The sequence below is a fragment of the Ursus americanus genome, chromosome 22 (genome assembly GCF_024610735.1).
Source record: "Ursus americanus isolate L20-20 chromosome 22, mUrsAme1.1.p, whole genome shotgun sequence".
NCBI classification, from domain to species: Eukaryota; Metazoa; Chordata; class Mammalia; order Carnivora; family Ursidae; genus Ursus; species Ursus americanus.
The window spans coordinates 14,374,886-14,399,704 of record NC_142148.1 but is presented as its reverse complement, the minus strand read 5'-3'; the positions used below and the strand labels follow the sequence as shown (position 1 = coordinate 14,399,704).

Below are 24,819 nucleotides of genomic sequence, written 5' to 3'. Positions count from 1 at the left end.
TGGTAGAGTAGGTGCTCAGAGAACGACAGCTATTCTCACGTGTCAGGAAAAAAAAGCTATCTACAGTTAAAGCAGTATCTATTTCTAAACAAGGCAGCCCAGAGCCTGGGAACTCTGCCTGCTGCTTGGTGTCTCAACACCTATTTCCCTAGTCTCTGCCTTGAAATTAGCTCTTTAACCCCAAACTGCTAGAAAACACATGAAGTTATTTGCTAACCACCTGGGGAAAGGGAACACAGCTAGTGCCAAGCCTGCATGCTGCTATGATCCCTTCAGCCTTTCCGCTCAGTCTTCAGGAAAGGTGAAAACAGGCACGCAAAAAGGTACTGTGAACTCTGGATTGGCCAGAATGGTCTCTTAACAGTTCTGCAAGATCATGCACCTTCACAAAGAAGGCTTGGCTGACAAATGCAGAGACACGTGCCTCCCAAAGCACTGGGGACTTGGGGTTTTTCCATTAAGGGGGATCTACTGCTCTGCATGACCACCATATAGTCCCTCTTCCATCTTCCTTTGGGAAAGCACCCTTCTAGGCAGTCCACATGATTCCACAGGCCTCATTCCACCTTTAGCTCTAGGAATGGGTACATAACCCAGCCCTCGTCAGTCAACACAATGCTGCTGGCTCAGGGATCAGTCCAGCGAGAAATAATTCCAGGCCTTTAGGTGGAAGGACTGGGAAAGAAGCTTCTGCTAAGATAAACGTCTAGGGTCAGTGCCCTTCTGCCTTTTCAAGTAGAAAGCACGCCTGAGAATGAAGGTGACACAGACACCAAGTCTTGATGACATGGTTTGACCCAGGATGTGGCCATACCCAAAGTTCCCAGTCAAGCAAACTGAAAATTTCCCTTTGGGGCCTAAGCCAGTTTGCAAGAGCTTTTTTGTCAAGCCACAACTGACAAAACTCTGGCTAAACACAGGAGAGCAATGCTAGAACACACAGCCCAAATTCAGTGGGTAGAGCTGCCAAAGGAAGTCTTAATTTCTCTTCTAAACTTTCTCCTTACTCAGGAGAAATAGCCAAAGGATTCTTACTTAGTCTGCTTGTTGACCACAATCACTGAACAATCAACAGGCCTCTCAGCATCAAAACGTCTCTGGATTTCCTCAAAATATTGACGATAAAGTTCTTCTCTACGCCGTTCCTCACGTTTCAAACGCTCTGTAAGACACCAACAAGGAAAACTGAAATATGGACTGTGACTTTCTATAAAAATAAGTCACATTTATTTTGTGACTATTGTGAATCCCAAACTACTTGTAGGCCAAGGTCATAACATACACATACTCTCTCTCTGAATTACTCTTCTGGACTACCTCCTAAAAATAGCCAGTATTATTGTTTCTTACTATTATAAATTCACTGAAATGGAATGGTTGGATTAGAGGGCATGGGCACTTTAGTGTGTCATCTGATACACACTACACCGAGGCTGTTACTCTAGAGAGGCTGTTCCTGACTTATTCCTTCACAGGGGTGGATCACCCAGTGCTATTTCTCCACATCTTAGTCAACACTGGGTATTCTCATTTTTGAAAATTCCTGCCAAATTGGTAGGTAAAAGATGGTATTTTGTTATTATTCTAATTTATACTTTGAGGACAACTATTGAAGACCCTTATTGACAGGTATTTGTAATTTGTTCTGAAAAAAAAAAGAAATCGTTCAGTAAAGTTTTATTACAAATTAAAAATGAGATTCTTCATTCAACTATGAAATAATTTAAGAAGTCTTTAAAGATGTACCGAGAAAAATGAGGCTTTGAAAAAAATGTTCGTCTTTATCTAAAAAAGAGATACTGTTAGATGAAAATTCTATATAAAACAGAAAACCCACATGATGCACAGACAGTGTGAACAGTTGTAGTTATTTTGTTAACAGGCAAAAAGCAAGCACTTAACCCTCTTTAGCTCCAATCTTTTGTTCATTTCTTACTGCTGGAATCTCATAATCATTTCTTCTTGTTACATGACTAAACCAGATGACGGTATTAATTTGCATTTTATAAATAATTTTCAAGCTGAATTTCCCTACATATTAGCAGGGTATTTGTATTTCTTCTTTTTGTGGACTGCTTCATCAAGACATTAGTCCCTTTCCAGTTGGTTTTATGTTTTCTGTTTCATTTGTCAAGTCTTTCACTAGTAACAGAAATAAACTGCTGCTTTACCTTTTGCACGAGACTGAGTTTCTGGGCCTGGAGGGCCTCGTCCATCAAAGCTATCTCTGTAGCGGTCAAAGTAAGCGTCCTCCTTCCTCCTGCAATAGTCATCCATTCGCAGGTATCGGTCATAAGAGCTTTCTCTCCTGAAAAGTGAAAGAGATTCGCACAAAGTTGAAACTCACTTATGCTGCAAAACTCAGATACAGAGAATTCTTCAACACCCACTCCTCTGTGAGGAAGCAGCACAGTAAGGCAGGACTTTGGAATTAGACAAATGAGGTTTGTTTCTGAGATTCACCGCTTAGCAGCTCTGTGGCTGTGGCGATGTTAGCCTGCTTCGCAAAATGACTGGGGGGATGTGCAGAAAGCTCTCTGAACAGTCCTTGGCTTAAAGTAAATGCAAAATAACTGATCGTAACTACTGATATTAATTTTGATGCTTCCCCATCTCCTTTGCCTGTGTTTTTTAAAAAAACTATGGTTTAAAATACATACATACATATAAATACTTCATTTAAATACACAAATAAATTTCTCATCACCTTGAATGGAACACCCAAAACAGAAACTCTGTACCCTTCAAGCAGGAACTCTTCACTTCCCTCCCTGTAACCGCTAATCTATTTTCTGTCTCCATGAATTTGCCTTCTCTAGATATTTCATGTCAGTGGAATTATACAGTATTTGTTCTTTTGAGTCTGTCTGGGTTATTTCATTTAGCATTATGTTTTCAAAGTCCATCCTTGGTGTAGCAGGTGTCAGAATTACCTTCCATTTTATGGCTGAATAACAGTCTACTGTGTGGATGTATCACTTTTTTTATTCATTCATCTTTTGATGGACATTTGGGTTTTGTCCACCTTTCAGCTACTGTGAGGAGTGCTGCTATGCACATTTACATACAAGTATCTGTTTGAGTCCCTCTTTTCAGTTCTCTTGGGTGTATACCAGGGAGTGGAACTGATGGGTCCGAGTAATTCTGCTGCATTTAATGTTTTGAGGAACCTCCCACCAACCATTCTTCACAGCAGCCACACTATTTTACATGACTACCAACAATGTATGAGGGTTCTTTCTCTCCATACCTTGCCAATACTTGTTACTTTCTTTTGTTGTTTTCCTTAATAAATGATTACAGCCAACCTAGCAGGTATGACGGGGTAGCCCACTGGGGCTTTGATTTGCATTTTCCTTTTGACTAGTGATGCCGAGTGTTTTTTCCGGACCTACTGGCCATGTGTACATTTTCCCTGTTTCTGCACTGCCAAAACAATTCCATCTTTTTTTCCCATTTGCACAATGCAGCCTTTCACAGGTCACATGGAGAGATCCAGATTCATTCGCTAAGCATAATTCATCAAACATTCACACCTGCAGCAAATATTTATTGAGTAGCACGTCTGCCACTTGCTAGACATCGGACATAGAAGGCTGATAAAGTCACTGCCCTTACAGAGCCTTCAATTAGTTCAGCAGAACACCCGTAAAAAAGACTGTCATAAAAAAACCAACAAAAATCCAAGCAGATAGCTGTATATGTACCTGTACATGGGCTCTCGGGAATCTCTCATATCTCTGTATCTGTCGTACATGGGGTCCCGGTGATCTCGAAAATCCCTAGAGTCTCTTAGATCACGAAAGTCTCTAAGGTCTCTCATGTCCCGAGCATCACGCATACTTCTGCTGTCTCTGTGATCCCGAATGTCTCTGCTATCTCTGTGGTCCCGCAAGTCTCGGGGGTCTCGCATGGCTCTGCTATCACGGGCATCCCGGCCATTTCTGCCATCCCTGGGCTCTCTCCTTGGACTTCCTCGGATTGGGGATCTATCACGTCTTGTATCTCGACCGTCTCCAAAGCCATATGGATCTCTGTGGGAGGTAGCAAGGAGGAGCTAAGACAAAGAAATTGAAGGTAGCCAACCCTTCAGCTCTTTATTGGAGGAAGTCCCCACCCTCTCCAAGCATTTTTCCCTAAACCACGGCAGCCAAACAGTGAGAACATGACTAAAATTTTAGACAGTCATCCATCTGGTCAGCAAATAAAGACTAGTAGGTTCCAGGATCCCAAAAGATTAGGACATCAAAAGAAGAATGTATGACCCAAAGCCAAAGGTTTTGACTGGGGTCACAGTATTTGTCAGGGAGTAACGGTATTCTTCACGCATGCCACGCTATCATCTCAATCTCCACAGGTTTTCAAAGTGGAAGTATCTTTCCCCTAGAACCTGTTTTCTCCCACCAAACATGTTTGAAAGAGATTTTAAAAGGGGGGAAAGTTGGAGGGACCAGTAAGGGACAAGACTCATGAAGAAAAAAAAGGAGCAAATGCACAATCTCATACAAAGTAACAGTGATCATCGTTGTTCCGAAGTACAGAAAACCTCACTTAAAATAGCTAGCAGGATTATCAAATTAAGGGAAAAAAAAGAAAAAGTACAATATGACACACACAGTAAAGTATAAGAACACTCAGCCTCTCTGTCTTCTCAACCTAGTTATTGAGTAGTGGTCTTTCTCAATCTGAGTTTAATGCAGAACCCGTTTTTTTTGAACAGACAAGTTTGGGCTGCTTTCATTCAATATTCTTCATGAAATATTCCATCCCATTGGAAACTAAACCTCAACATATCTAAAATTAAACTTATTCAACCCACTTTTTAGTCCCATTCCTGACTTTTTCACTTCTGCCGAAAATCATCTTCCTAGTTACCAAGGTTTAAGTTCTTGAAAGCTAACGTTGATTCTTCCTTTCCTTTCCCCATTAAGTCACTTGAATCCTGTTCACTTTTCTTTTTCATTCCTACTGGATTCACAAGTTTAATCCAAACCCTTATTTTTATGCTTGATACCAACAAATTTCCAAAACAAAGCAAAACCAAACCAAACCAAACCAAAAACCAATCTTCCACATTTCAATTCATTCAACACATAAACATTAACCATTCAAATTTCCACCTGTTACCAATTGCAGCTTGACAATCACATTTCTAGGTACCCCTCCCTAACAAATCTGGACCCTTCCCAACTACCACTGCTCCCCCATTCCTTGATCTTATGACTTAACTCACATGATCCTATCTGCTTCAGGATTTCTGTTCACAGGGTTTTTCAACTTAGAATATTTTTCCTGCACTAATGCAAGTATCACCCAATCCTCATAGGAAAGTTCATGTCCCAAATCTTCGAAGAGATCTTCTCTAATATCCCTAATAACTGTTGATCTTTCCTGCTGCTCAGCTCCTAGAGCACTTACTGTTTCTATTACTCATCTCTATCTGATATTTACCTTTTCACAACAGTGTCTTCTTGTTTGACCTACTTTAAGGATTACCACCTCCATAAAATCTGCCCTGAACTCTTGAACTTCCCCAACAAATATGCTCCTCCTCCAGCCCTTTCCATCTCAATAAATGGCACACCTACCTACTCAGTTGCTCAAGCCAGGAAAGTGAATGTCATCTTTTCCAAAGCCCCATCCGCTCTTCAATCACATTTTCAAATTCTGTTCATTCTTTCTCTGTAATTAGTATCACTTCTGTCCATGTTTCTTTATTTCCATTAGTACTGCTGAAGGCCAACCCATAATGACCTTTCCCTAAAACCATAGCAAGAGACTTCTACCATGGGGAAAGACTTCCCCCGTTTCTGCTCTCGCCTCTTTTCTAATCTTTCTCCGTATTATTCTAGAGTAATCTCTCACATACATATAAAAAAATCTTTCACTGGTTTCCCACAGTTTTCAGAATTCAATCCAATATCTCCAGTAAGGCTAGTCAGGTGCTGCATGGTCCTGTCTTCTCCAACCTCACCCCCTCCCCTCTGAAGTTCACCACTATCTTGCCACGCTGGCCTTTCTGCTGTAACTAGCCGAGGCTTTTCCTGATGCCTCTACTTGAGCAGCAAGAACAGATCCATACTCATTCTCTATGTCTCAGCATATGTGTCTCTTACCCCTGATTCTAAGAGTCTAAAAGTTTATTTTCTGCCCTTAAATCCTGGCCACATTTTCTCACAGCCCTGTTTTTACTTGTCATTTATCACAATTTGACATACCTATTTACTTGTGTATAACATCTGTCTGCTCTACTAGACTGTGAGCCTATGAGGAGAAGGACTGTCAGCTTGACTCTCCACTATAAACCCACTATGTAGGTTTATAATGTCTGGCATGCAGCAGATGCTCCTGCATCTGTACGTATTTCTATCACTGCACTTATCACACAGTTCCGTAATTATCTCTTTACATGGCTTCTCTACTCAAGAGTAAGCTCTCCTGAAGTCTTTGGATCCCTAGGACAACAGCATGGAGTTCAGTAAATGTTTAATGAATCGAATTATTCAACCAAACTATAAGCCTCTTATGAGCAGGTGTCATATCTTGCTTAAACTTTTATCATCTACCATGATTACCCATATTAGGCGGCCATCACAATGCCATCAAGCCTGGGGGAAAGCCTCAATTTTACTTCATCCACATGGGCACAGCAAAAATAATTTAAATGCCAATTCTGCATCTATGAAAAGTCCTTGTCATATATTTTAAGGCTCACAAGTACTCTTGATTTGTGGGAGCAATCATATGGGAGATCAGAGAGTTTAAATGAGGAGGCGCTAAACATTTTTCCTATTAAAGTGCAGACTAGCCAAGATTCTTTGTTTTTTCTTATTATGTCATATAATCTTCCTCACATGTGTAACATTTGATACAGTATATAATGTGGGCAAGCAGTCAGGATCCTATGGGAAGAGACAACTCTAAGTATTTTTGGACTAATGACTGGCAGATAAACCTGCCTTGGGGAGAAGTCAGAAGTAGTCGTTAGAGGTAGAATCAGATTTCAAGTGTTCTTGGCAGTCAGGGATGAGAGATACCATGAACCTGATAAGACCACAGACCACACACAAAGCCTTCGGGTGGTGGAAATGAGGGATGGGGATATGGCTAAGAACACCGAGTCACAGCGCATTATTCACAGCCTCAGGATGATTACGAATGCCATATTGTTCTCATTCTTTTGAATCCACTGAAATACCTTACTTACCTGTTAAGAGTCCATCCCTGGAGGCTGACCATAACCCTAGATTCCCAAAGTCTCGGTTCATGCTTCCAGTGTGAGAAGGCAAGCATTCCCTTTCCCTCAATGAATCTAAAGTCCATGTGCAACAAAACTACCAATTCCCTCAATTGCCTTCTGGGTAAAATGTAGAAAAGGTGATATTCACAAGGGGGAAAGACCAAAGGAACGGTGGAAGTAGGAACAGAGAAGAAAATAATATGAAAAGGCAAAGCTTGTTTCCTTTCTCCAAAAGATGAGCAGTATGGCAGAAGCTGTTCTTCTAGAGACAAAAACAAAAAACCTTTTAGGTTCACTTTAGGACCCAAACAAAGATCTCCTCAGAACAGAAGGGCTCCTGCTGCTGGCCCCAACATCTTTCTCAAAACAAGAACCAGCTAACAAAAGGGAGGTACAGGGTGCAGGATTCAGAGTGCACAAGGAGGAAGACTCTGAATGAGATGCTTGACCTTAGGTAACAAGTGGGTTAAAAGCAAGTTTCTGGAGCATAATACGGTTCACAATTTCATCCCATGGCACGAGAGTGTTTTACGGGAGACCCAATGCAGTGTACCCTCAGGTACCAGGTCACTAGAAGTTAAAAAGAAACTGAACCTTTTAAACTGAACCAGTTAAATAAATTTCAGCACTGGAGTCCACAAACGGAAGGCAGATGACAAACATCACTAGAATTGTTATAAATTTCTCATCTATTCAGCTGGGGGGAAAAAGCCAAATGCTCTTTGCCTTGAGAGAAATACAGTCATATCATTTGGAAACATTTGAGAGGTAAGAGAAGGGTGGGTGAAGGGAAAAGCCACGGCTCAGGTGGTAAGTGATGTGCTTCTGGCAGAACAGCTTCTCTTCCGGGGACCAGACATGTGCAGAGCACGAGGCGTTTGAGAGCCTACAGAGTAAGAACTGACAGATGATCGTCTTGGAAGTCTGTGATGGACTTTGAGCTCCTCCTCCTCCAGAGACTGAAACTTCAAGCCCAGGATGGTGTTCTTTGGCCTTGGCTCTACAGAATGTCAGGCAGGAAGGCCTCTGTCCTTTTTTGTCAGCATCTCCTTTCCATTCACTGGAATATTTTCCTTGGAAGGGCCAGCTTTCCCCCCCCCTCCTGAAAAAAAAATCTTCAATAGCTGTTGGTACTTCTGTTCTGTCACAGATACTGTCCACAAATATCATGATCTAAAGTGGCTGGCTGCTGTGTGATGTTGATCCCCCACCATGATGGCTCCATGTGCTACTGTGAGAAACAGAGACAACAGACTTGTGCAGAATTTTGCCATTAGGTGCTGGTAGGATATGGGGTGCAATGAGGTATCACACTTCACAGATCCAAATTTTGTAAGTGTCCATGCTTCTCCCTAGGAAGCACGCTGATGATTTTCTCAAGCACAAATAGGACTTTTCTGTTGGTAGAGGTGGCACTTTTGAGAACCGACGGCTGTTCTTCAAGTGTTAGTGTGGAGGTAATCACAGCCTGGAATCTTAACTTGTGAGGCCCACCTAGAGCTAGCGCTGTCTCATACCCGAGGAACAGTGGTTATCAAAGGAATTAGTACCGGTAGATAGAAGTGATCTTGAGCCACATAAGAAACTTGTCTACAGCTAGGATATTTCTGATGAGTCAATCCCCAGTGACTTTCACCAAAGAGGCACCAAGCCTAACATCTTTAACAAATACACGGGGAAAATTCTCTGCAGAGCTTTTGATGTAGACAAATTAGTTCTATTTGCTCTTTTTAATGTCAGACAGGAAGGTGTAGGAAATAGAGTCTCACTTGGAGGCCACATCTGTGTAGGGGTATGCTCCAAGATCCGGATTGCCAGGGTGTTGAGCTGAAGATAGAAACTGAGAACATCTGAGGTACAACCAGAATCACGGTCCAGTCTCTGAAGAAGGTAAGGTCCAGTGCCTAGCACCAATGCTAGACAACTTACATGGCAACTAAGCGATGTACTCAAGAGTCCAATGAAGTGGTCCAAGGGTTAAATGATGAGAGTTCAGGCCGAAATTTGATCCAGAGCAGGGATCCCTGATGTAGAGTTCTGTGCTTGGCTGGACCAATATTGTCAGAATTACACACTGACAGCTGGAGTCATTAGGGAGGCACATTACTGAACAGAGAGCAATGCCAGCAGAACTGTGGCTTACAGAGACATCTGAAGAGGTGATAATCCTGTAAAAACTCCCAAAGATACTTAGGCGTTTTGACACTCAAGGTTAACGTCCAGCAAAACAAAGTGTTACAAAGGTCTTGCCAGCACGCTTAGAAACAATTTAATTAAAAGGAGCAGCAGTGAAGACATAAAAGTACAACTTAAGGAAAATATTTGCCACAAATACACTCCCCCCCGCCCATGAACAATGCATTCCCTATGGCTGGGGACACATAACTGATTAGGGTTGCCAAATGAAGGCAGTTTGGCAGTTGTCAACAGACTGGTATATTTGGAATTACTTCAAGGCTCTGACTGGAAGTATGTACCCAAAGAGTGATATCCAGTGCTCACCCTTAGAAAAATGATTAGCCTCTTCCAGGCTAACTATTCATCCATCTTGCCTACTTATTCCATTTTCCTTCTGCCCTATTGGTATACCATAAGAGACAATACATGATCAGTGTGATGATCAGAATGTTAAGTGTTCTGTTTTGAATATAATATTCAAATTGGTCTGGCTTTAGAGTTTTTAAATTTTTACTCTTAAAGGTAAAAAACTGGGACTCTGCTCAGGTTAGATGGGGCTCAGAACAGATCTTACTAAACGTGAACATCCTTCTTCCCTGAACCTTATTAAGCATAACTGTACGACACTTCATCACGTTAAATAACATGCTGAGGAACCCAGTTAGGGACACAGCACCAACGGGGAAGAATGATTCTTGATGGAAATTAAATTAGCCCAAACTGTGCCTCCTATTATTGTAAAAAAAAGCAGGAAGCTAGTGCCCTATCCACATCCCAAACAACCTCACTTTAGAAATGGTTTCTGAGGAAGGTGATATTTAACTTTTTAAGAAAAGATTTTATTGAGAGAGCGCAAGAGCGTGCATGTGAGCACGAGCAGGGTGGAGGGGCAGAGGGAGCGGGAGAAGCAGACTCCCTGCTGACCACGGAGCCTGACTAGACTGGGGGTCCTCGGGGTCGATCCCAGGACCCTGGGATCATGACCTGAGCCAAAGGCAGGTGCTTAACAGACTGAGCCACCCAGGCGCCCTGGGGAAGGTGATATTTCAAAAGGTATATAAAAGTGACATATTTGTATTTATGTCTCTGGTAGGGAGAACATTTTAAAAGCCCCCTCCAACATTGTTTGTATGCTTTTTTCAAGGGGGGTCTACTATTAAAAAAAAAGAAGAAAAGCATACAGCTATTTCTTCCATTACAGATGTAATTATAGAGTTGCATTTTAAGTTGGGATGAAATTAATCTTTTTAATTAAATGTCCTGGCAATAAGTATATTGGATTTCAAGCAGGGGAGATGGTTATTTCCTCAACATGGCCAATGTCTGTTGAATACCTATCATCAATTGGAAATGTTAAAAGCATTTAGCTAAGTATCATTAATAAGATGACATAAATCAAGAGAACAGGAACTACTCTGTATTCTGCAATGTGCCTTGTTTTTTGTTGTCTTTTAATTTTTTTGGGGGGGGAGGTGCCTGCAAAAACACACAGACATTATCCAGAGATTATAAGCATCATGGGGACAAGAGAGGGGAGAGGATTTTACTAGGGGAGCCAATGTCATTATAGTTACAAATTCCATACTCCTCCTGGTAAGTTACCTAGTTCAGAAACACACGCATTAGAGCTCCACGGATACTGGATACACACTGTACCTCCTTTCAAGCCACTTGGAAACCGCAGCTTCCAATGGACGCCCTCTAATTCTGACCATTAGATGTAAACTTTTAGCCCTCAGTATTCCATGTGTACTGGGGCAATGAGAAGCAACACAGATGGGACTTCCCAACATTTACAACATGGTTTGATGCAGCATAATGGAAGCAGACATTATATGGAACTGCTGAAGTTCTGCAGGATTCATTTAAGCTCTTCAGGATACTCACACATACCCACAAAATCAACACAGTATTTACCTGTAAGCTACAGGCATTCCTTATGGTGTTAAGAGAGGACAGACAGAATACCAATGTATATGGTCACTTCTGCAGCGAGACCAATGGACAGCCAGGGCATCCACCTGACAGCTGTAGTGTAGCTGTAGTCGTGGCGTCAGATTGAGCTCCTCTGCACCGGCAGAGTGCTCAAAGAACCCCACTGAAATCACCACCTTGCTGCTACAGACTGCCTGAACTCTGCAGAGCAGTCAGCTCTCGTCTATTCCTGGTAGCTCAGAAATACGCACTCCTCACATCCAAGTGCGGGCAACATATACCAGACATACAGCAGCCATTCTTTCCTATAAGTGGGGAACAAAATATAGGTGTTTTTGTCTCGAAAGACAGCTGTATGTTACGTGTAAGTTAGGTGGGTATATCCCAGGTGACCTGCGGAGCTACCAGTACAGACCAGGATTCATTGTACTCAGCAGTGTTCAGTTCATTGTAGGAAACGTAGTCTACCACGGTACGTAGTTTAGGTATGTAGTTTATTGTGGAAAAGTGATATTTTTACTTAGAGGCAAAAGCAAAATCCATACTGAGTATCCATTTGGGCCACGAAGAGACACCAGATATGAAATAGATCATATCTGTCTGCATTCCACACAAAAGTGCACACACTGCATCCACTTGTGTACTGTTAGGGGCTGGTTTGGATACCGCATCTTTAGTGTAAATGGTAACATTAATAAGGCTCTTCATTGAGAGAAGGGGCCAACTTAATGCATGTCTCATGGGTATACACCAGGACTATCTCTTTTGTAGATACTGGAAGAAAGAATATATTAGGGAAATGCCTTTTGTTTCCAGAAAAGCTAAGAAAAAGGGAGACTTTTGAGAGCTGGAGTGTTTTTGCCCTTTTTATTTCCCCTCAAACGGTAACCCAAGCATGCGAGCAAACAGGGGATCTGCAGCACAGGCACGGCAGCAATCTCTCAAGCAGCACTTTCCATAAACCTGGTTAACATCTGGACCGGCAGCCATTTGGAATGAAGAGTCGAATCTCTGCTGCCCACTGCAGTGCGGCATGGCACATGCCAACGACCCTGGGGCACTCCTCCTGCTCTGGAGGCTCCCAGGGACACGTGAGCTGGGGACAGACAGAGGTTTATCCTCTTCCAATCGCCTGCAACTCATGTTGCAAGCTGAACTTGCTGGGTTTGTCAACGAAAACGCAAAGCTTCTCTGCATCTCCTGATGTACGTTTTAAAAAAAAGCAGCAAGGCCCTTCACACAAAGTTCATGTTCTTATTGTTTGCTTGAGCGTTTCTGATTTGTTGGGGGGAAGAAAAGACCCTTGATGTACGAAGTTGGGCTTAACTCCCCAGAGCCCAACTCTCCCAAGGTAACTCACTGCTTCAGGGTACTTTACCTTCGTGTGGGGCTGGGTCTTGATGGAGCCGTATTCATATTTCTTCTTTCCGCTGCCTTATTAATATCTGAAAAGAATAATCAACCCATCTGTTCAATGCTACGGAATAAAAACAAAATCATCAGCACATTTCAAATGAAAGCAACAACAAAAAAACTACAATGACAGCCAGATGGTGTAAGAAAATCCATTCGGCAGACACACTGTCACTTGGGCAATTTTTATTAAGTTACGGCAGTACATTGTCATGGCTTGGTAAGGAATGTCCCTCAGTTTTCTACAACAACTGTCCCCTCCAAAAGTAGACAAGGTTGCCTTCTAAACTCTTGGAGTGCCAGCTGTAAGATTCTTTTTTGAGGGCAGGAGAGTGGGAGAAAGGAGATACAGAGTTTAAAAAAAAAAAAAAAAGAGCAAAGGCAAATAATTCCATCTTATGTTACAAAGAACAGCTGGGCTCTGTTGTCTTAAAATGTCCAATATGCCATGAAGCAGGCCCTACTTTTAATGTGCTTTGTGTTGCATTCCATTGGATAGAATGTTCCAGAATGAGACGTAGGAAAGAAATTTTTTTTTTCTAAACAAAGTATATTACATGTTAGCAACTATAATCCTCACAGTTAAGTACTTAAGAATAAGAATTGGCATTTGATTAGGTAGTAAAACACTCCACATAAGTTTTCATTAGAGAAGCATGGCATTTACAACTAGGTACGGGAGAACAGTGGAATCACACAAACTTATGGAAAAGCCAACTTGTGCAATTAAAGCCTGCTTGCTAAAAACAAAACAAATCTGCATTGCAAAAACTGAAGTGAATAATAAAAACACTGTGTATAAGTGAGAACTGATGAAATACCTAAAGAAATGTACTAATCTATGTCCAAAGATAACACAGGACAATTTTTATATGATTTGAAGATTAATAAATGTGAATGAAGAAATGAAACTGTCCTGCTGCACTGTAGTTTTGTTCCCCAGTTCCATATTAAGAAATTAGTAGTGTATCTAATGACATTAAATGGTATTAAGCATTCATATAATTAGAGTGCTTTAAAATAGTAATTATGTATTTTAAAAATTCCAACCGGAGTCCTATGGTGTGAGAGATCACAGTAATAACAAAAAACTTAAGAGGTCTGGCACAGACTTTACGCTGCTATGTTGTCAACTTTTGAGTTCCTATTCAACTGACGATGATCTTCAGTTCCATTTTAAGTCAGAGTTTCTATTGCATCCAGAAGAATGACTTTTGATAAACTAAAGGTAACATAAATCTAAACAGTTGGAGAAGCATATTTCACCCTAAGTTGCCTCTCACATTTTCAGTTAAGTAGACACAATGCTATCATCCCTCTATTTTAAAAAATTCAGAAAATAAGGTCTATACAGGACTTGGCCAGTAATATCTGACCATGGCTTTGGTATGGCAAGTAGCACTTTCACTTACAACCCTAAAAGTTCAGCAACATCTGAACTGCACATTATATAATGATAAGCCTTATAGGTAATAAATTCTTTTACATGTTATTGTGAAGAATATCAGTTCAGGTTTAGAAGGGCCTACTGACCTAGTCTACTCACTGTGTACTGCTCTCTAATATGGGGTGACTATGATTCAGAAAGAAATGTCATCTCTTTGAATGTTTAAGTAGTTTTCAAAGTATCTCTGGAATACACTAAGGGTGGTAGAGGTGCGAAGATTTCTTTTAAATAAGCACCATTTCTCCCAGCAGGATTCCATATATTATTGAATGGTCTTGTGAATAAAGAAATCTTCCCTAAACATTGACTTGACCCGAACATTTAGATTAGAGTACAGAACATATGGTACCATTTTAGTTGGCAAGTTTCTATTAATGTTATATAATTCACTCATATGACACGAAAAGGACTATTACACTACCTAATTATATCCATTTCTGTGAGCACCTACATATAGGACTGGGGAGACCAAAGCAGTCATGTATTACACACTTTGGGGGCAAAGCTGGTTCCAGTTAGAATGAAGGAGGTAAATATTTTACTTTGAAGTCAGTGAAATTTTTTTGCAATTATTTGAAAGATTATTTAAAATTCAAGATTATTTTATCTTTAAGTCATTTTTATTATAATTTGCCTCCTGACATCTATTTTCATTAAATAGTCTACAGCAATTATATTTGGATGGTATGGCTTATGTTTCTTCTTTAAAATTTAAAGAGAACTCTCAGACCATTTTAATTTTTTTCTTAAATGCCAAGTATTTGTTTATTCACCTCTATTTAAGAGTTCCTTATACCTCCATCTTAGGTGAGATATGGAGAAAATGAGACCTGGAAATTTTTGATAGTTTCATTGCCACCCCAGAGGGCTGCTCAGGTTAGAGGAGGGTTGGGGGTGGGTGTCAATGAGAGTTATGAACACAAAACTGTCATCACCACCAATCCTGATACACAAAAAAATCCTAACACATGGTCACACAGAACTTGTGGAAAACCTATGAGTTCAGAAATACAGGAAGAACAGAGAAGCTACCAAAAGTACAAATAACTTCAGGGAACTAATCACAAAGTATAATAAAGAGTTAAAGAGTCAAGGGGAAAAAACCCTTGCCCTGTCCCAATTTTTTGTTTGTTTGTTTGTTTTTGGTCACGTAATTTAATAACCCATCAACTGGGAGGTTGGAGGTTTGTTTGAAAATAAAAATATTGTGACTGGTAAAAGGGGCTTTTGTATTAATTAGTTAAATTGGATTTTTTCCTTCTTAAATCCTTACAGAGATATATAATCTATGCCAAGGAAATAGAAATAATGTTAATGTAAAGGAAAAGAAAAAAAAGATGGAAAGACAATTTGGGCACCTTTCTGGACATCACGTAGGGAGCCATAATTGGAGAGAATTTAACCAACAAGAGGGTAGTGGGAGCTCTAATGTTTCTTTCCCCTCCTGCTCTATCTCATCCTGGCCAAATGCCCTTAAGACCTGAAGTCAGTCTCTCAGTGTCTCTTTCACCTCTGCTTGGATGGTACCTCCATACTTTGTTAGCTATATTAGCAATGTGAATGCCATTCAAAATCATCATCACTACAGGGTACCTTGGCCTGAATATCTTCTAAGTGGTCTTCTGAAAATAGTTAAAAGTACTTTTCAGGTTAAGGATTTTTAGACAAGAAAAATAAACCAACTGATGGGATCTATATAAAAGGAAAAAGACCAGAAAATAATCTAGAAAACATGATGTCACACAGGAAGTGGCAGAGCTGTTTTAAGTCACAAGAGATTGGGGTAAAGACATTTCAAAGAATGACACAATGCCTAATGTACAATTTTATTTTAGACTAATATGCTAGACAGGGTTCACACAATGGTCTTTGTATAATGCTATAAATAAAAATGCATGTTTCATTCATAGTACCAAGAACTGCTTTGTTCTATTTTTTAATTGTACCATCATAAAAACTCTTTTCACCTTAAAATCAATTTTTATCACAAGCTATCACAATGGAAAACCGTAAGGACTATTCTAAACAAAGTGCAGCATCGCTGCACTTAGTGACAGTACCACTGGTGGACTGGTGGTTGTTGAAAGAATCCAGAAGCCTATACAATTTCGATGTGATTATAATTGAAATAAAATTCTCCAAAGGCTTAGTTGAGAACCAACTAACGATCAGTAATTACTAAATTGGAAATATGTGATGATAAAGATAAGGCCACTTGAGAAACCGTACTGACAAGAGATTATCACACATTAAACTCCCCAAATTAGGAGGGAAAAGGATTGGACTTCTCAAACTATATGAAGATAACCTTAATGGTAATACTGTAACATCAGGGATATGTAATGAGTTATACTGTAATGAGTCAGGGATAAGAGAATGCTCTGCTTGTGGTTTCTAAATCAATCCTTTAAGCTTACTTTAAAAACTATGCATTCCCTCATATTGGATTATCTCTTTCATTCTCTAATTAAAATAACGATTATATCTTTAACTGTATTAGATTATTATCCCTAGGTACAGGAATAGGGGAAACAATGATAACTTAGATTTACAGAATGCTTACTCTGTCCCAGAGCCTGTACTAAGGACATTATGTGCATTATCTCACTCAATTCTTTCTTCAACTCTTGGAGTTACGTACTATTATGATCTCTATTTTGCGAATGAGGAAATTTGAGACTTAGAGAAATTAAATGACTTATTTTAGGTAACATGATGGTCGAGGCAGAGCTAGGATTCAAATCCAGATCTGTCTGACACCAAAGTGCTTCACTATTATGCTATACTGCCCCAACAGGGAATGGAAAAACATGGTTTCCATTATGAACGCTTGCTAAAGACTCCGTGATCAAAATGACTGAACCTGGTAAAGGCCCAGTCTATGTCAGTCACACCAGTGTTTAGGTGCCCCAGACACCCAGCAGGGCAGAGCCTACTTATTCAATTACCACTTCAATTTCTATCATCTCAAACTACGTTGACGCTTGATCAATGCAGGGGTTAGGAGTGCTGCTCCCACACAGCCAAAAAACTTGACTACCTAAAAACTTAACAATAGCCTACTGTGCACAGGAAGCCTTACTGATAACATGAACAGCTGATTAACACATTTTTGTATGTTATATGTATTATATACTGTATTCTTACAATAAAGTAAGCTAGAGAAAAGAAAATGTTAGGATTTCACAGTACTTTAAAAAAAATTCACATATGAGGGGACTTGTGCAGTTCAAACCCACGTTGTTCAAGGGTCAACTGTACAATGTTTCTGGCTTTGCTACTGATATTCTATTCAACACTTCAGACAAAAATTCTCTATCAACATTTAATTTCCTGCCTTTTTTACTTCTTTCGAGGAAAGAGAGGTTGCCTGATCAGCGTATCTGAGTTCTAGTCCTAATGGGGGCAGGGGATGGTTAGTCAAGTCATTTGAGTCCTCTGAACCTGAAGAAATGGATATTCTACCCGTGCTGGTTATGCTGATTCAAGGAGAACATCAGCTAAGAAAAAAACTCACTAATTCGGATTCACAACGATGGAGCTCATCTAAACTAGTAAAACAGCCCAAGCTACAAAAAATGTAAAATACAGGTTTCTTTAACACAGGTAAAATTTCAACTAAACTGTACAAGTAGAGATCCTTACAGAACTAAATTAACACACTTGAAAGGTTAGTTTATAATCAGCTCATCAGATGCCTCTAGGCCTACTATGTGTCACGCTTTGTACTACACCTTAGACATACGGAAACAAGGCTAAAGTCTCTGCTTTAAAGGAGTTCACTGTTTAATAAAAGAGAGCGGGACATACACACGGAAAATCATAATCTGAAGTGGGTTTACGGCAGAGATAATGAAGGCCTAATTGTGTATGTATGTGTGACAGGGGAGAGGAACAGGACAGAGAGGAGACTGGAAAGAATAAGGGGTAGGAGGGACATGGAGGAGGCAGGGATGGCCTAAAAGAAACAATCCTGAAGGACGAATAGTTTACCAGAAAGACAGAAGTCATTCCAGCACATGTAAAGGTGAAAGAATGGTGAGAAGAACATAATTAAAGATACTATAGGGAGTTTAGTGTAGGGAATAGGGGGAGAGGAAGAAGAGAGGAATTACAGATGCAAGCCACAGTTAGAAAAAGGTCACAAAAAACTTTGCTACTGAAAAGGAAAAAACTGGTGGCAAGAGGGCCTGTATAACTGAGCTACCATAATAGAGCCTCAGTGAAGCTAAATTAATGAAGCCTTCCTGTATGTATATTATCCAAAACAGCGGGGCAGGAGTATTTAAACCTAAGACATTCAAAATATTAACTACAGTAATGTTTTTCGAGGATCACTGGTTTGATAATGAAGGGAACAGGAATGAGAAAAATATTTAAAAGGTTATGACTTTACCTTCAGTAAAGGAATATAAAATAAACTTAGGGCCAGAATCAGTAATAACCAACAGTATTAGTTTAACCCACTGTTCAGGAAGAAAATAGACAACCAAGCACCCTTCCTTAGTTTTTCCTAATATCTTTTAAAAAAAGATTAGTGTGATAAAAAGACGCATAACATACAATTTATCATATTAACTATTATTTTTTTAAAGTAAGCTCTATACCTAACGGTCTTGAACTCACGACCCAGAGATCAAGAGTAGCATACTTTACTGACTGAACCAGCCAGGTGCCCCTCATACAAACTATTTTTAAGTGGACAGTTTAGTACATTGAGTATATTCACACTGTTGTACAACAGATCTTCAGAACTTTTTCATCTTGCAAAACTAAAATTCTTTATACCCATTAAACAGTTTCCCATGTCCCCTCTCCTCATTTATATATATACGCATTTTTCATTCTTCACGTCGCATTCCTTTAATGAAGATATATCAGCACCACCCAAGAAGATGGTTAAACGTTATTCTCAGACCCCATCTCAAACTTTAAGAATCTGAGTATGAAGCCTAGGAATCTGTATTTTAACAAGCTTCTCAGGTGTTTCTTGGCAAGTATTTGAGAACTGAATTATCCATTTATCCCTTTAGCTTATGCACAACATATACTTAGATCCTCCATTTAGAAACCTCTTTAAACTCCTGTATTCAAGGAGTAATAAGCCATAAACATAATGTTACAAAGAAAATGCCATGACCATGGCAAAAATCTGTCAAAGTATAACCCCTGAAAGCAGTATAGAAAACATAATCACACAGCTACCTCCAAAGGAAATGGAATCATCAACCCAAGTTTCCATTGTACTAAAGCTAATAATAATATCCAATTATAAGGTCAGGGCCCCGCCCCCAAGGAGGAATGTGCACCAACAACTTCTCTTCAATTTCATCTGATCATTTAAAAAGTATCCTGAAAACTTAAGATTCTTTTCCCAATTACCTAGTTTTAAAATAGCAAGAAAAACATTAACCACTGAGCTTGTCACTTTTTGATAGCATATTATCCACTTCTTTGGCTAATAAATGGCAAGCTGCCAACTAAAGTTCTCTCTGAATTCTGCCAACCAGACTTGTTGATATTGTTTTGCTGGCAGGGGCTAAAACTGCTTTTTCTGAGGCATTTAGTTTTCTTATCTAAATGCGTCTCTTTGCAAGAAGAGAAAAATGGTCACAATACCATTTCACATCCATGCCACTAAAAGCAAAGTGGAGGAAATCTACATTTAATAAGCAGACCATGGAATTTTGGTAGGTCTGCTTTCTTTGTTCTCAAGAAGGTAAAAGCATCCTATGGATGTGAATGGAAGGAATTAAAATACTGAAAACTCTACAGATATTCTAACTATTGCTACTACCTCTAGTTCAAACTATGAAGCCAAAGAACATTTTATAAATTACAGTTTTGCTTAAAATGTATACCCAACCATAAACCAGAGTTGCCAATTCCTATTAGTAATCTAGGATATGAGTAGATTAGTACTAGAATCTGCTTCAATCTTCTATTTCCAGTGAAAACTCATTTTTCAAAGTCTAAATCAGGGGTTCTCAAAACTTTAATGTACATAAAAACTGCAGGGCTTGCTTCTAAAAGGCAGATTCCCCAGCCCCTACCTCCAGAGACTGGTCAGATGGAAGGGCTGGGGAGCTGTATACAGATTTGTATTTTCAACAAGCTGTTCTAGTGACTGATGCTGTCTGAAAGTAAGTTTTCCAAAGAAAGGCTCAGGTTATAATCTTAAGTTTTTGTACTGAAAGAAATCATATTTTTCCTATTTTTTTTCTTTTGGGTATCAAGAATAGTTTTTGAGGAGACATTTAAAAATAAATTTCTTGTATCATCTCTGATAGTAAATACATGTTATTACTATCTCAATCTCCAATTGCATAATTAAGTATACTCACTTAAAGCCAAATTACTCATAATGTAAAGTTCTCCAAAGCTTGCTCACTACCTGCAGGATCAACCTAATCTTTAGTAATTCAATCATTCTAGATCCAAACCAGGGGACCACTTAAGATAGTTAAGTTAAAGTTACAGGACATTCTGCTTTATAAATGTTCTCCAATGCAACTCAACTTGCCCTGATCCTTGCCTAAAGTTGTCGGTCTTTACGTAGGTCAACAACAATAAATGTTGTTGTTTTGAATAGGAAATAAAGGGAAAAGAGTCTTACGGTCTGCAAAAGTTCTGATTCTTTGAGGGGAATTATTTTCTTAACATAAAAGAAATTGATAATGAACACTGGGTGTTTTGTACAACTGATGAATCACTGCACTCTACCTCTGAAACTAATAATACATTGTATGTTCATTAATTGAATTTAAATCAAAAAGAAGAAAAAAATTGGTCCAGTTGACCTATTATCTCTTGTTTTTTGTTTTGGTTTTTTTTTAGTGATAGGATAAAGAATGAAAATGACCATCCCTATAAATATTCATATCTGTGGTAATAAAACCACCATTTAAAAAGCAGCAGGCATGCTGGTATTATATATTTAGCTGTCAGTATACTTCATATTTCTCTAATGTGCTGCTGCTTCAGACATTGGCCTTACCCTGATCCTTTCATTACGCTTCTCATTAATGCAAGTAGCATAGAGGGTGATTTTCTGTTGGTCACTGCCCTTTTTAACTTCTTGATAGTTTAACTCTGCTTAAGCCAATAGTTTAGACAAATGTGTATGCTATTCACAGGACAAATCTTCTGGCACACACAAAAACGCTGAGCTTTAAAAGCACTTGTCTCAAGACACATGGTAATCATTAATAAACCACAAGGTATAGACAGGAAACAGAGTGTGGCAGAAAGAGTAGTCAGTTTGGGAAAACACTAGGACCTAAACATGTATATAGGAGGATAGCAAGAGAAAGATACCAATGATATCTTCCTCTCTTGGACCTCTACAGTGCACATGTTTAGCCTATCAAAGTTCTGGAATGAGGACACCTCTTTATCTCATTATTTCCCAATTCTGCTTGACCACAAAATCTTTTTATCTTCAATAGTATCTTGAATATGTTCTACTAAGTATATGATTAAAGCAAAAAAAAATCTAACTTCTCTATGCCATTATTTCCTCATAAGCAAAAAAGATTTAATAATATCAGCCTACCTATCTCATAAGATGACTGGCAGGAGCAAATGAGTTGGTACTGTAAACTTGCTTTGTAAATCATATGCAATGATGGTTGTATGTTATCATTACCATTAAGAGTAATAGTGAGTTTAGAAATAGACATTTCATCCTTTATGTGGGGACTCAAAAACAAAGAAACAATGATAGTTGAAGGGAGTAAAATATTAAATACATTTCCTCCACAGGTTTCTCATTCTTAAAAGCACAACTGAATTCCAATACTTCTCACAGTAGTAACAAGCCATACAAAGGCACTGCCATCTGCAGGCCATAGGGATGGAATGCTTGCAATGGTTATTGAGAATGAAGTTTCAAACCACGAGGCACTTTTTTTTTTTTTTTTTTTTTTATCACACTTCTAAAACCTCTCCAAAGGACTTAGCTGTTGAGCACTGGTAGACTGAAGCTCCATTTGCTGAAGTTCTGAAACAGACCTGGATAAAAAATTCTCATTTCTTCTCTAAACAGGACTGATGCTGAGAAATGTGAAGAAAATTACCTTAGCCTTATGTAACTTCTACACTTTGCTCTTACCAAGGTAACCCCAAGGAATGTGGATTTTTTTTTTTTTAAACAGCTTTTTAGGAAACAACACCTGAATGGCCTGAGCAGACTTTTCTGAGTTTCCTTTCAATGAATTAAAATAAATCTACTCTCTCACAAACAAAAAGAGTTTATGAACGGACTACAAACAGAACAGACTGTTTACATAAATAAGTTAATCTGTCAATGCCTCCCTTTCTTTTTGAAAGACCTAATTAGTTTTATTCAACAATTCACCAACTGGCAGCATCTGATCTAGCAAGGAGAAAGGAGGTCCTAATGCTTTCTTTAAATGTGTGGTGTGCACTGGCATGCGATATTGAATAACCTGCACCTAGAAAAATTCCTTCCTGGGCCTTGAAATATGGTTTCTCCAGCACATTCCACAAGGAAAACCACAGTTTCTATGTTTTAGGTTAAAAGAACATGTCAGAGGTTTCAAAGAGTACCTGGAGGGTGACAGATGAGCTAAAAGAAAGGCAAAGAAACTAGAATATAAGAAACAGATGTTAAATAGCCAAGTGATCTCCAATACCCACAATGCAAAAGCTTGGGCTTTACTGGTTGGAAAAAGGCAACATGAAAGTTAGTCTTCACACCCAGACTGACTCACACAGAAAACATTAAATCTAGAGTTGTCAAAAACCAAAACTGCTCCATCGTCGTATGCAGAAACTGTCAGGTGGTTACCATGCCACAACGCAACAAGAAAACTGAGGCGGCACACCGGGCGCACTTGAGCTGACAGTTCCTGCAGTTCCCTGGGACTATTGCTTGTAAGTCAATAATGAGAACAGTTTACAACGAAGAAGCCTTATAATATCATCATCCCGAAGATCCTGGGGCATTTCTTGGAATCCGCTATGCCTCAGGGAAAAATTCTGTGCACAGAGCGAAAGCCAGGACGACAATTAACCCCATACTCCTAGGGCAGCGTTTCCCAAAGCGTGGAACGCAGAATAACTTCAGGAGGAACAAGGACGCACTGTTTATTTTAATAGACAGGTATTTATTTTTTATGTGCATTAGAAAAATAACTGGCTTTCCATTATACGGCTTATGATTTACGTTTCCACCTTAAACAAATGTATTTAAGAAGGAAAAAGAAGTCAGTTTAAAGAAAAAAATTAACATTTGGTAAATAAATAACAGCACAGAAGGTACACGGACAGAAAGGTGCAACGCGAGAGACTGAAATTTGGGAAACGCCGTCCTAAAAAAAGCCCCCGGCCGGTCGTCGGGAGCGCCGAGTGCTCTGGGTCAGGAGACAGAAGAGCCAGCAGGTTGGGGCGCTGGCTCTGACGCTAGTTTCCGCGGTAACCTCGGACACAGTTTCTTTCCCCATCCTCGGGGCCTGGAGTCCGCGTTATAAAATGAGTGGGGGTATCACGCGACAAGGAGACAGACGCCTCGAAGATGCTGTCAAGGGGCCGCGGGGCGGCGGCGACGGGGGGAGGCAGCGCTCGGTTCGCCGCACGGCGCTGCACGCCCAGTAGAACGCCCAGAGAAGGCGGGACGCCTCGCTCCGAGTTCGAATCCGCCTGCGCCACCGACTCGCTGGGGACCCGCGGGCGAGCGACTTCACCATTTAGAGAAAGGGACGCGGGTGTGCAGGCCTACCCTACAGACAAGCTTGGAGGACTATTGTCGGCGGTTCGCGCACAGACAGGCGGCCGCGGTCCGGCGCCGCCCGGACTCGAGCCCACCCCAGGCCGCCCCAGCTGGCCGGGCCTGGGCTTGACGGGAGCCAGAGGCCGCGCCCCGCACCGGGCATGCGCAGCTCCGCGCGCACCCAGCGAGGAGCCGAGGCCGCGGTTACGGCCGCGCGTCGAGCGGGCCCTCCCGCCTCAGCCTCCCCATCCGGCCCGGGCCCCCTCAACCGCCTGCCGTGAGCCCCACTCCTCGGCGGACGGCCACCGCTTCCCGGCACTCACCGCTACCAGCGCGGCGGGCTCCCGGCCGCTCCTTCGCCTCAGGCCCGCCCCTGCCGCCTCCGCCTCAGCCCACTTGCCCGCCGTAGGACAAAGGCGCCACCAACCGACCGGCGCGGGCACGAGGCAATGGCGGCCGGGGCGGAGAGTGGGGGCAGAGGGCGCGCACGCAGCGGCAGGCGCGGCAATGTCGCAAGAGCGCGTGGGTTTACGGCAGGGCTGAGTTGGGCGTCGATCTCCTTAGCAATGAGGGCGGGGAAGTGGCTCCCAGGCGGCCGTTGAGGACGCTAGGGGTTGCCTAGTAACGGCGTCCGCGGCTAAGGATGGGTTCTGGCTTGGTCCCCCGACCCCAAAGGCTTCGCCTTTCTTCTGATTTTCGGAGCGCCTTCCTTCCATTCAAACTGTGGAAATAGATCATTCAAATCCTAAAATACTTTTATTTAGTTTTTCATAAAACGCAACAGAAAACAAAACACCTTTGGATGTGTGTGTGTTGGAGAATAGTGTATATATTCCTGTAACTTCCGGATCCCAAGGAACAAAGAGAGCAGAG

At 40.7% G+C, this 24,819-nt stretch overlaps 1 protein-coding gene across 3 annotated transcripts in view; it reads right to left on the bottom strand.

The window, feature by feature from the left end:
• NCOA5 (nuclear receptor coactivator 5) overlaps positions 1–24,428 on the bottom strand; it is a 29,695-nt gene extending 5,267 nt beyond the window's left edge. For 2 of the 3 annotated variants that reach the window (XM_045804774.2, XM_045804776.2), the window contains exons 1-5: positions 24,270–24,428; positions 12,732–12,798; positions 3,708–4,034; positions 2,172–2,308; positions 1,036–1,162 (exon numbers count right to left, since the gene is read on the bottom strand). In XM_045804774.2, coding sequence (XP_045660730.1) covers positions 1,036–1,162; positions 2,172–2,308; positions 3,708–4,034; positions 12,732–12,769 — 629 coding nt within the window. In that variant the 5' untranslated portion in view covers positions 12,770–12,798; positions 24,270–24,428. The remainder of the gene's footprint in view (positions 1–1,035; positions 1,163–2,171; positions 2,309–3,707; positions 4,035–12,731; positions 12,799–24,269) is intronic. The other variant, XM_045804775.2, reaches the window with a different exon arrangement.
• Between the last annotated feature and the right edge of the window lie 391 nt (positions 24,429–24,819).